The sequence below is a fragment of the Rattus norvegicus genome, chromosome 16, assembly GCF_021556685.1.
Source record: "Rattus norvegicus strain SHRSP/BbbUtx chromosome 16, alternate assembly SHRSP_T2T, whole genome shotgun sequence".
Lineage (NCBI taxonomy): Eukaryota > Metazoa > Chordata > Mammalia > Rodentia > Muridae > Rattus > Rattus norvegicus.
In genome coordinates, this window is record NC_141549.1 from 27854179 (window position 1) to 27867119 (window position 12941).

Sequence of the window (12941 nt, forward strand, 5' to 3'; positions counted from 1 at the left end):
GAGCTACGATGCTTTCCTATTTCATTAGTAAAGCTGACAGAGGAAATGAGAGCACTTACTGCACAGAGGTGCTTGGGCACATGAAGAGTTTCCTTGGTCGAGCCACGTTGCTGTCTGAGGCAATTATCATAGCTCGCTGCTCTTAGGCTCTGAATGCATCTTTGGAAACTCTGATCTTCTAGCAGGCTGAAGGCCATCACTTTGAGCATGGCCATTTAGCAGTCCATTCTACTTCACAAGGATCCCATTCTTTACGTCACTCCTCTGGGAAAAAAAAGTTGGCTTTGTAGTTAATATGAAAAAATAATTCATTTTAGGATTTAGGGGGTAGGTTTGCTTCTTCAAACGTTACCCAGTTATTTAAGGAAAAGTCTATTTCAGCTCTGGTTTATCTCTGGAAAGGTGTCTGTCTGCTGACATGCTCAACAGACACAGATATAAGGGACCACAGTGACACTGAAGAATTAAATAGGGCATGAGTGGGTGTGGCCTACTGATAGTCCCACCCATCCTCAGATACCAAGATTAGAAGACTCACCCACCAAAACCAAAATTCTCAGGGAACTAGCTGATTACATAAGTAGCTTGCTGATGTGTATGTATTGGTCAAGTCGTCAGTTCTTGACTTGATCACAGGTTTATTCATTTATTCAATTTTAGTTCCTATTTATAGTACTTTACAGTACCATTTATTTTCTTGGTCAATCATTCTACAATTTTGAACTCCTATACCCGGATATTTTGTTTTACTTCCCTCGGAGCACAGAGAGAATTCAAGGCATGGAAAATAATGCACACAACGTGTTTGTGGGAGGCATAGTACAGTGCTTAGAGGCCACAGGTCTATTGCTCTAAATTCTCCTTCTACTTCATAAGCGTTGGCTTCTCATAAGCTACTCAAGCACTCTGGAAGCTCAGTTCTCTGTGTGCTAAGTAGGGATGAAAGTGGTGTTTATCTCGAGGGAGGGACAGCTTTTGTAAAGACTAAAGCGCAGCATGTGAACACATTTACATAGTCAGGCTGCACTGGGGAAAGCTCAGTAAATGGGCTTTGACCATTGTATACATTGTGCTTCCTTCTGCCAGGCACTCCAGAAGACTTGGCTAGGGAACACAAGTACAGTGTAGAGGAGCTCACATTGTCAACATACACGGGGTTTGTGGTCAGGCTTCAGGCAGCCTGCCTATTTCTCATCCTCCAGTTAGTCATTTCTCTGATGCAGCCTCCCATGCAGTGATGAGCAGAGGAGGAGTGGGGATGGCCAAGGGTAGATTCATCAGTGCTTGTGAAAACTTTTCTGGTTTTAGGCCTGTGACACCATACCAGTCTTTGTGGGGAACGGCCAGTATGCATGTGATACGCAGAAGTTGCTAGGTAGAAAGGACTGCTGGAACGCAGGCTGTGTTCCTGTGTATACTCTCTAGGTGCAGGGCCCTCTGCTGTGCAGTGGTGGCTGTTTTCAGAGGCTTATCTGTAGCTCCAGCTTTGCCCTTTGGATCTCTTTACTCCAAGTCTGGCAGCTCGCAGCAGTGTAAACTATGCATAGCTTCTTATTTCCTGATCTGTTATTGTGGATGATAACTTTTTCATCATTGAGATTGAGCAAAATTTGTGGAAATGACTAGCACAGAGTAAGTATGCATTTTTACTCCTCCCCAAATTGCTGTGTTTCTGCTGTTATAGTCAAGGGAAGTTTAATTATCATTTCTAAATGTGTCTTTTTATGCTGTAGTGCACTGTGAAGGTCTTACGTCTAGACTGTGGTTCTAAAACTTTTGATTAAAATACTTTCCTTGAGCTGAGCATGGGGTGTATACCTGTAATCTCAGACTTGGGAATTACAGGCAGGGGAGTCAGGCCAGTCTTGGCTACATAACAATTTAGAATCAGCCTGGGATGGCTGAGACCCTGAGTCTATAATGGCCAGAGCAATAATTGTCTCATGTTACTAGTTTATGTCATTAATGTCAGTCTTTCTTTTCATCTCGATAGTAGTTCAGCATGGGTTATTATCTTTACAAGTGTTAAATTAGATTTTAATCTAGTTTTCAAAAATACTACGAAAAAACCACAGTGCCAGTGGTAAAAATCAAATAGAAGTACTTGCTTGTTTCACGGCAAGAGTCTCCGTTGACAGGTCTTACTGTGTCCTTGGAAGGCAGAGTCTGTGAAGTTTGGGGTGGGGGATTTAGTCGAAACTATCCTTCTGATGTAAAAGTACAAATGTGGTCTGGAAAGTTCTGGGAGGTTGCTACGTCTCTGCATAGTTAAGTCCTTCCTTCTGGTTCCACAGGGTTTGGAATGTTTGGGAGTGCCCTTGCAAGGAAGCTGCCTGCACAGCTGGGCCTTGTCACCAGAGCCCAGTGTACTTGACAGGTTCAGCTCTACCCATGCTGCTGCAGGTCATCTGAGCAGCCCTGGGTTCTTGGAGGATAGTCAAGGGTTCAAAAAGCCCTGGAAAACCTCTATCTTGGAGCTTTGTGTTCCAGTAAGGGTTTTAGTCATTACTTTGCTGGTCTGAGGGTGGGGTCAGTCAGCCCTTTGGTCTGCTGTTGTGTTTGGCTTAGAGTCACCAGCACTGGGTGGGGAGAATGTAGAAACTGTTAAACTGAACCTGGAATTGCAGGACTGTGTTCAACTTCCAGCCTCACTGTTTACCATCCGTGGCCTTGGCCAAGATGACTCTTCTCTCAGCTTCTTGTAGAATGGAATGGCTATGAAATAAAATAATGCATACGAAAGTGCCAGCTAGTGCAGAGTGCTCTGTGGATGGTTATTGTGGCTAATTATTATCTGACTTAGGCAGACTAAACGTTCGTTTAAGATTTAGTGAAGGGGGAGAAAGTGTACTGCAGCTAGCTGGTGTCCTTAGACTTCGTCTCATGTCCTTGAGGATGTTTGTATCCTGTCTGTACGTGAATGCCAGTGGCATGCTTGGAAACTTGTCTTCAGAAGGGAGTGTGGTTTCTGTACTCAGACTGTTCTCAAATAAGCCACCTTTTTGTTTAGGTCCTGGTTTAAGTAGCAGAAGCTATGAGCACATAGGTTGGCCCCGTTCTGGTCTGATTGTTGAGACTAGAAGTCACTCTGTTTCTCAGTTCCCAATCTTCCATAGCAGAGGATGGACTGAAGATCTTTGTGTGCAGAGGATATAGTGACCTTTCTTCTGTTATACTATGCTGTAATTTTAGAGGACAATATCTGATTCCCAGTTTAGGAAAACTGCTTTAAAAATTTATTAAATCTTTGGGAATAATATATTTGATAGAATTCACCCTAAACTCTTTCCCCAACTTCTGTCCAGTCTACTCTTACCTCCTTACTCTTTAATTTCTTGTCATTTTTGAATTTTAATTTTTAAAAGCACTCATTGACTCCAGTTCATGACATCAATATATTTCTAGGTGTGAGCCTACTCACTAGAACATGGTGGACACACCAAGAGTCACACCCTTAAAGAAAGCTGAGTCTTCCTCACCCAGAAGCCATCAGTTGTCTATGGCTGTGAGTCAAACTCAGGTCATCAGGCTTTATACCCTTTGAGCCATCTTATAGGTTAAGGAGGGAAAGGGTTAATTAAGCAATGAGTTGATGACAGGCTGATATTGTCCTGTATTTTCTGACATTTTGACCTTGGGAAGCTGGCATGTTTCATATCATGACTTTGAATTTGACCTGAACTGACTTTAGGGATTATATTAGCTGAGGATTTTCTAAAGATTACTGGTGAAAGAACTGCCAAGAGTTCATATAAAGCACAGCCAAAGATCGTCAGTCTACACATCATACACAACAGCGAATTCCTTGAGATGAGTTTAGTGGCCATTCCGCGTCTCCTTGGATGTTGAGTAATGTGAGTTTTTCAACCTGATCTTACAAAAGTATCTTTTTTTTTTGTAAAGAAAAGACAAATTTTAGTGGCAAAGCACTGAATATATTGTGAAATGTAAAGGGAATATAACTAGGCTACTTCCATAGTTCTCTGACATGAGAGAGGATAGCCAGGGTTAGTTTTGATTCCTGGTCTCAGCAGTTGCAGGGATGAGCCCAGCTTACATGCTCTTTCCTAACTGCAGGGTTGACTTGGCTGCCTCAGAGTGGGAATCAGCCATGTAGCAAGTGAGCAGACTCTGCCTGTGGCATCCACGTCTTCCTGTGGACGTCTCAGGACTGCATGACCCTAGAAAGAGACTAAAGAGATGGATCTGCAGAAGCCATATTGTAGGTAGGTCAAGGGTAGCCTTCTCTGACTGTTATCAGAGTCTAGCCATGGCTGGCTAGTGTAGAAGTGATTTCTGTCTTACACTGAATTCAGTTTTAGGGAAACATCTGAAGTCTGATCTAATCATATATAAACTTGGTTACAAACTGAACTGATATGCACATCAGCGTATTATATTTTCAGTTCTCTGATGCCACCCCCTAAAGATGTCCTACTCTGGCTATTTTATATTAGCTCCCCGTGTTTGGATGGCAGCTGGTCTCCACTATACTTTCCTAACTGCCTTTCTTTTCTGTATTCAGAATTGTCCAGTATCCCATAGGTTCCTTTCCTTTGATAAAATGTAAGAACAGCTGATGGACAGGACTGTGGGTTGCTCAAATCTTCTATCTTTGCCCATGTAAGGCCACTGTGACAGTGGAGAACCCAGAGATGGTCTCCAGACTCAGCATTAGCCAGTGTCTGTTTTCTATAAGGTATAAGTGGTCATAGGAGGAGCCCGTGCTAGGTTTTAGGAAACTTGGGCCCTGGTTATGCCAGTACTTAATTTCTTAACTTCTTAATCTCCCTCTTTCTGAAGCATTCATATATTCATCTGAATGATTAAATAATTCATAGTTTATTCTAACTACATGACTCCATGAAATCATAAATATTATGTCTCCTTGGTGACTATTTAGATTCTAACCTATGGAGCAAATTTAAAAATTCAGGAGGCTATAGATTTGGAGCAGTGGACTGTAACACAAAGGTGGCAATAGTGACCATACATGGTGGATCTTCAGAACGAGGGAGAAGCCTTGTCCTTTCTTTGGCAGTGGTGTTTGGGTTGTCTACTATGCTGGTTGCTTTTTTATTCTTCTATCAAAGAAGTATCTATTGGCTACCTTTTCTCAAATTTTGTTCACTTGAGTCTGGACATGCTCATTTTGAAGCCCTAATTAAAGCTAGTCTTCTGAGGGAAATACAGTGGAGAGTGCAGTCTTCCCTCTGCTCGCCCTGAAGTGACCACTGGCTCTGGCTTCTTCAGCCTCATTCAGAGGGTCCTTGTTCTCACGTGGAGGCAGAGCTATGAAGCCACATCATGTTCATTGCCTTTTATCTTTTGCATTCTAGTCATGCTATAACTCTCCCGTGATTCCTAGCTACGCAGGGTATAGATACTGTAGATCCCACATTTAGGGAAAACATTTTCTCCCTTTATAACTGAAAACACACTACGGGCTTAGCACACAGACGCAGTGGATTTTCTTGTACTTCACATTAGTTCTAAGGTTTAGGGCATGTCTCCCACTTCTCAGATCCCATCTCTAAAATGAGGTAGTGAAACTAAGTACTGGCCAGTATTTTCCAGAGCCAGACATGAGTTTGTGGTTTCTTCCTTCCCTAGTAATGTCATCAGAGAGGAGAGGCAGTGAAGGAAGAGAGCTAGGATTAGTTGGCCTTTTCTGTCTCCCTGTGTGAGCTGGAGGCTATCTTTTAGTTTCTCGACAGCCCTAAGTTCAGGTTCCCACAAAATGCTTTAACATTGATTATTCCTTTTCAGTCAGTGCACTGATTCTGTCATTTATTTATCAAGCTGACAGCAGTTTGGAGCTCTCTGCTTAGAGTAGAGTCGCCCACAAACAGTTGTTCCCAGCTCAACCTCCCTGCCTGGGCTGTATCACTTTATCGCTTTTCAACTACTTGTGCTTTTCTATGGAAGATGGTTCTTTCTTGGGAGACTCATCCCGTGTGTGTGTGTGTGTGTGTGTGTGTGTGTGTGTGTGTGTGTGTGTGTGTGTGTGCGCGTGTGTGTGTGTGTGTGCGTGTGTGTGTGTGTGTGTGTGTGTGTGTGTGTGCGCGTGTGTGTGTGTGTGTGTGCGCGCGCGCGCGTGTGTGTGTGTGTGTGTTTTTATTAAGCAGAAGCCTCAAGAACACTCACTGTTATAGTGTTATAGGGCCTGTGTAGTAACATGACTGCAGGCCTTCAGGGCAAGGACCTACTTGAACTCTGAGAGAGAATCAACACTTCTCCAGGGAATTGTTTGCTCTTTGCCTTCTTGATAATGGCAGAATCAGTCAAAACACTCCCAGTATATTTTCTGGATTAGAAGTGATTAGTCACCGTCCCCCCAAACTTTTTGTTACTATTGTACAGGGAAATTTTAGAGTTGACTAATTGTCTTGTCAGTACTTTTCTTTAGGCTCACGCTAGTGGCCTAGGTGAGTATGAGCAGGAGTGGAGGTAATTAGAAATGCACTTGGCTGTCTGGTTTGATAGTCAACTGAACATCAGAAACCCAGTGTTTCACATGCTCGGATGGACTCTTACACTGAGCTGTGTCCCAACAGAATTTACTTACACATGTTTATTCCCTACAAAACAACAGCTCCTAGATATTTTTCTGTCAGATTTTTACATTAGGTGGGCAGTTGATTTATTTGAATTTCTAGTTTATAGTCATGAAACTCAGGAATCTTCCCTAGGGAAGCAGAAAGTCAAAGGGCACCATTGGCTCTTTTCTGTGTGAGTGACACAATTAACAGGGACCCCTCAGTGTAGACACCTTTTGCTGTACCCCTGGGTGTGACAACTGAGAAGAATGTTGACCGTGTCAACAAACCTGGAAAGACACACAGGTCAGGGCAGGGGCAGGATGTTGTAAAGTCTCAGAGAACATCCTCTGCTCGGGGCGAATACAGGCCTTCAGTACTGATGCTACTGTTCACTGCTGATGTTATTGTCCCCACTCTTTCAGGATGCAGTGTCTCTGAAATATCTGTCACTGCTGCAGTCATCTAAGAAAGAATCATGGTCCCGTCAGAGTGGCACTGATAAAGCAGGCACTTGAAATACTATAGTGTAGTCATCATATTTGTACCCTGTGACCTTTTTCCTTTAGAATATGCTTCTCCTTTAAGGAGAACTTTACACAAGTAAGATTTTAGAAATGTTGGTCAGACTTTGAACTCATGGAATTATATTCCAAGATTTGAGTGCAAAGCCTTTTCCCACATTACTGAATGAACTGGTCATTGTAACCAGCTTTGTATGGAATAATTGTTCCAGATCCTAACCCCGTGACCAAATTATTTTCTTTATCCCCATAGTCAATGCGCTGATCACTAGCTTATCCTAGAATTTGACCATACACGTTCTCCTGATTAAGTCTTCTTTTTTTTTTTTTTTTCAGTGGTTAAGAGCACTGGTTGCTCTTTTTTTTTTTTTTTTTTTTTTTTATTAACTTGAGTATTTCTTATATACATTTCGAGTGTTATTCCTTTTCCCGGTTTCCGGGCAAACATCCCCCTCCCCCCTCCCCTTCCTTATGGGTGTTCCCCTCCCAACCCTCCCCCCATTGCCACCCTCCCCCCATAGACTAGTTCACTGGGGGTTCAGTCTTAGCAGGACCCAGGGCTTCCCCTTCCACTGGTGCTCTTACTAGGATATTCATTGCTACCTATGGGGTCAGAGTCCAGGGTCAGTCCATGTATAGTCTTTAGGTAGTGGCTTAGTCCCTGGAAGCTCTGGTTGCTTGGCATTGTTGTACTTTTGGGGTCTCGAGCCCCTTCAAGCTCTTCCAGTTCTTTCTCTGATTCCTTCAATAGGGGACCTATTCTCAGTTCAGTGGTTTGCTGCTGGCATTCGCCTCTGTATTTGCTGTATTCTGGCTGTGTCTCTCAGGAGCGATCTACATCCGGCTCCTGTCGGTCTGCACTTCTTTGCTTCATCCATCTTGTCTAATAGGGTGGCTGTATATGTATGGGCCAAATGTGGGGCAGGCTCTGAATGGGTATTCCTTCAGTCTCTGTTTTAATCTTTGCCTCTCCCTTCCCTGCCAAGGGTATTCTTTTTCCTCATTTAAAGAAGGAGTGAAGCATTCACATTTTGATCATCTGTCTTGAGTTTCGTTTGTTCTAGGGATCTAGGGTAATTCAAGCATTTGGGCTAATAGCCACTTATCAATGAGTGCATACCATGTATGTCTTTCTGTGATTGGGTTAGCTCACTCAGGATGATATTTTCCAGTTCCAACCATTTGCCTACGAATTTCATAAACTCGTTGTTTTTGATAGCTGAGTAATATTCCATTGTGTAGATGTACCACATTTTCTGTATCCATTCCTCTGTTGAAGGGCATCTGGGTTCTTTCCATTTTCTGGCTATTATAAATAAGGCTGCGATGAACATAGTGGAGCACGTGTCTCTTTTATATGTTGAGGCATCTTTTGGGTATATGCCCAAGAGAGGTATAGCTGGATCCTCAGGCAGTTCAATGTCCAATTTTCTGAGGAACCTCCAGACTGATTTCCAGAATGGTTTTACCAGTCTGCAATCCCACCAACAATGGAGGAGTGTTCCTCTTTCTCCACATCCTCGCCAGCATCTGCTGTCACCTGAGTTTTTGATCTTAGCCATTCTCACTGGTGTGAGGTGAAATCTCAGGGTTGTTTTGATTTGCATTTCCCTTATGACTAAAGATGTTGAACATTTCTTTAGGTGTTTCTCAGCCATTCGGCATTCCTCAGCTGTGAATTCTTTGTTTAGCTCTGAACCCCATTTTTTAATAGGGTTATTTGTTTCCCTGCGGTCTAACTTCTTGAGTTCTTTGTATATTTTGGATATAAGGCCTCTATCTGTTGTAGGATTGGTAAAGATCTTTTCCCAATCTGTTGGTTGCCGTTTTGTCCTAACCACAGTGTCCTTTGCCTTACAGAAGCTTTGCAGTTTTATGAGATCCCATTTGTCGATTCTTGATCTTAGAGCATAAGCCATTGGTGTTTTGTTCAGGAAATTTTTTCTAGTGCCCATGTGTTCCAGATGCTTCCCTAGTTTTTCTTCTATTAGTTTGAGTGTGTCTGGTTTGATGTGGAGGTCCTTGATCCACTTGGACTTAAGCTTTGTACAGGGTGATAAGCATGGATCGATCTGCATTCTTCTACATGTTGCCCTCCAGTTGAACCAGCACCATTTGCTGAAAATGCTATCTTTTTTCCATTGGATGGTTTTGGCTCCTTTGTCAAAAATCAAGTGACCATAGGTGTGTGGGTTCATTTCTGGGTCTTCAATTCTATTCCATTGGTCTATCTGTCTGTCTCTGTACCAATACCATGCAGTTTTTATCACTATTGCTCTGTAATACTGCTTGAGTTCAGGGATAGTGATTCCCCCTGAAGTCCTTTTATTGTTGAGGATAGCTTTAGCTATCCTGGGTTTTTTGTTATTCCAGATGAATTTGCAAATTGTTCTGTCTAACTCTTTGAAGAATTGGATTGGTATTTTGATGGGGATTGCATTGAATCTGTAGATTGCTTTTGGTAAAATGGCCATTTTTACTATATTAATCCTGCCAATCCATGAGCATGGGAGATCTTTCCATCTTCTGAGGTCTTCTTCAATTTCTTTCCTCAGTGTCTTGAAGTTCTTATTGTACAGATCTTTTACTTGCTTGGTTAAAGTCACACCGAGGTACTTTATATTATTTGGGTCTATTATGAAGGGTGTCGTTTCCCTAATTTCTTTCTCGGCTTGTTTCTCTTTTGTATAGAGGAAGGCAACTGATTTATTTGAGTTAATTTTATACCCAGCCACTTTGCTGAAGTTGTTTATCAGCTTTAGTAGTTCTCTGGTGGAACTTTTGGGATCACTTAAATATACTATCATGTCATCTGCAAATAGTGATATTTTGACCTCTTCTTTTCCGATCTGTATCCCCTTGATCTCCTTTTGTTGTCTGATTGCTCTGGCTAGAACTTCAAGAACTATATTGAATAAGTAGGGAGAGAGTGGGCAGCCTTGTCTAGTCCCTGATTTTAGTGGGATTGCTTCGAGTTTCTCTCCATTTAGTTTAATGTTAGCAACTGGTTTGCTGTATATGGCTTTTACTATGTTTAGGTATGGGCCTTGAATTCCTATTCTTTCCAGGACTTTTATCATGAAGGGGTGTTGAATTTTGTCAAATGCTTTCTCAGCATCTAATGAAATGATCATGTGGTTCTGTTCTTTCAGTTTGTTTATATAATGGATCACGTTGATGGTTTTCCGTATATTAAACCATCCCTGCATGCCTGGGATGAAGCCTACTTGATCATGGTGGATGATTGTGTTGATGTGCTCTTGAATTCGGTTTGCCAGAATTTTATTGAGTATTTTTGCGTCGATATTCATAAGGGAAATTGGTCTGAAGTTCTCTTTCTTTGTTGTGTCTTTGTGTGGTTTAGGTATAAGAGTAATTGTGGCTTCGTAGAAGGAATTCGGTAGGGCTCCATCTGTTTCAATTTTGTGGAATAGTTTGGATAATATTGGTATGAGGTCTTCTATGAAGGTTTGATAGAATTCTGCACTAAACCCGTCTGGACCTGGGCTCTTTTTGGTTGGGAGACCTTTAATGACTGCTTCTATTTCCTTAGGAGTTATGGGGTTGTTTAACTGGTTTATCTGTTCCTGATTTAACTTCGATACCTGGTATCTGTCTAGGAAATTGTCCATTTCCTGAAGATTTTCAAATTTTGTTGAATATAGGTTTTTATAGTAAGATCTGATGATTTTTTGAATTTCCTCCGAATCTGTAGTTATGTCTCCCTTTTCATTTCTGATTTTGTTAATTTGGACACACTCTCTGTGTCCTCTCGTTAGTCTGGCTAAGGGTTTATCTATCTTGTTGATTTTCTCAAAGAACCAACTTTTGGTTCTGTTGATTCTTTCTATGGTCCTTTTTGTTTCTACTTGGTTGATTTCAGCTCTGAGTTTGATTATTTCCTGCCTTCTACTCCTCCTGGGTGTATTTGCTTCTTTTTGTTCTAGAACTTTTAGGTGTGCTGTCAAGCTGCTGACATATGCTCTTTCCTGTTTCTTTCTGCAGGCACTCAGCGCTATGAGTTTTCCTCTTAGCACAGCTTTCATTGTGTCCCATAAGTTTAGGTATGTTGTACCTTCATTTTCATTAAATTCTAAAAAGTTTTTAATTTCTTTCTTTATTTCTTCCTTGACCAGGTTATCATTGAGTAGAGCATTGTTCAATTTCCACGTATATGTGGGCATTCTTCCCTTATTGTTATTGAAGACCAGTTTTAGGCCGTGGTGGTCCGATAGCACGCATGGGATTATTTCTATCTTTCTGTACCTGTTGAGGCCCGTTTTTTGACCAATTATATGGTCAATTTTGGAGAAAGTACCATGAGGAGCTGAGAAGAAGGTATATCCTTTTGCTTTAGGATAGAATGTTCTATAAATATCCGTTAAGTCCATTTGGCTCATGACTTCTCTTAGTCAGTCGACATCACTGTTTAATTTCTGTTTCCATGATCTGTCCATTGATGAGAGTGGGGTGTTGAAATCTCCCACTATTATTGTGTGAGGTGCAATGTGTGTTTTGAGCTTTAGTAAGGTTTCTTTTACGTATGTAGGTGCCCTTGTATTTGGGGCATAGATATTTAGGATTGAGAGTTCATCTTGGTGGATTTTTCCTTTGATGAATATGAAGTGTCCTTCCTTATCTTTTTTGATGACTTTTAGTTGGAAATTGATTTTATTTGATATTAGAATGGCTACTCCAGCTTGCTTCTTCTGACCATTTGCTTGGAAAGTTGTTTTCCAGCCTTTCACTCTGAGGTAGTGTCTGTCTTTGTCTCTGAGGTGTGTTTCCTGTAGGCAGCAGAATGCAGGGTCCTCGTTGCGTATCCAGTTTGTTAATCTATGTCTTTTTATTGGGGAGTTGAGGCCATTGATATTGAGAGATATTAAGGAATAGTGATTATTGCTTCCCGTTATATTCATATTTGGAAGTGAGGTTATGTTTGTGTGCTTTCATTCTCTTTGTTTTGTTGCCAAGACAATTAGTTTCTTGCTTCTTCTAGGGTATACCTTGCCTCCTTATGTTGGGCTTTACCATTTATTTTCCTTTGTAGTGCTGGATTTGTAGAAAGATATTGTGTAAATTTGGTTTTGTCATGGATTATCTTGGTTTCTCCATCAATGTTAATTGAGAGTTTTGCTGGATACAGTAACCTGGGCTCGCATTTGTGTTCTCTTAGGGTCTGTATGACATCAGTCCAGGATCTTCTGGCCTTCATAGTTTCTGGCGAGAAGTCTGGTGTGATTCTGATAGGTCTGCCTTTATATGTTACTTGACCTTTTTCCCTTCCTGCTTTTAATATTCTTTCTTTATTTTGTGCGTTTGGTGTTTTGACAATTATGTGACGGGAGGTGTTTCTTTTCTGGTCCAATCTATTTGGAGTTCTGTAGGCTTCTTGTATGTCTATGGGTATCTCTTTTTTTAGGTTAGGGAAGTTTTCTTCTATGATTTTGTTGAAGATATTTACTGGTCCTTTGAGCTGGGAGTCTTCACTCTCTTCTATACCTATTATCCTTAGGTTTGATCTTCTCATTGAGGCCTGGATTTCCTGTATGTTTTGGACCAGTAGCTTTTTCCGCTTTACATTATCTTTGACAGTTGAGTCAATGATTTCTATGGAATCTTCTGCTCCTGAGATTCTCTCTTCCATCTCTTGTATTCTGTTGGTGAAGCTTGTATCTACAGCTCCTTGTCTCTTCTTTTGGTTTTCTATATCCAGGGTTGTTTCCATGTGTTCTTTCTTGATTGCTTCTATTTCCATTTTTAATTCCGTCAACTGTTTGATTGTGTTTTCCTGGAATTCTTTCAGGGATTTTTGTGTCTCCTCTCTATGGGCTTCTACTTGTTTATTTATGTTTTCCTGGAATTCTTTCAGGGATTT

At 41.4% G+C, this 12941-nt stretch overlaps 1 protein-coding gene across 29 annotated transcripts in view; it reads left to right on the top strand.

Annotated features, from left to right (window-relative positions):
* Psd3 (pleckstrin and Sec7 domain containing 3) overlaps positions 1-12941 on the top strand; it is a 557293-nt gene that overhangs the window by 283658 nt on the left and 260694 nt on the right. The window contains exon 1 of one of the 29 annotated variants that reach the window (XM_087588299.1): positions 1323-1632. Within the exon in view, the coding sequence (XP_087444425.1) occupies positions 1619-1632 (14 nt within the window). The 5' untranslated portion in view covers positions 1323-1618. 29 annotated transcript variants of the gene reach the window in all.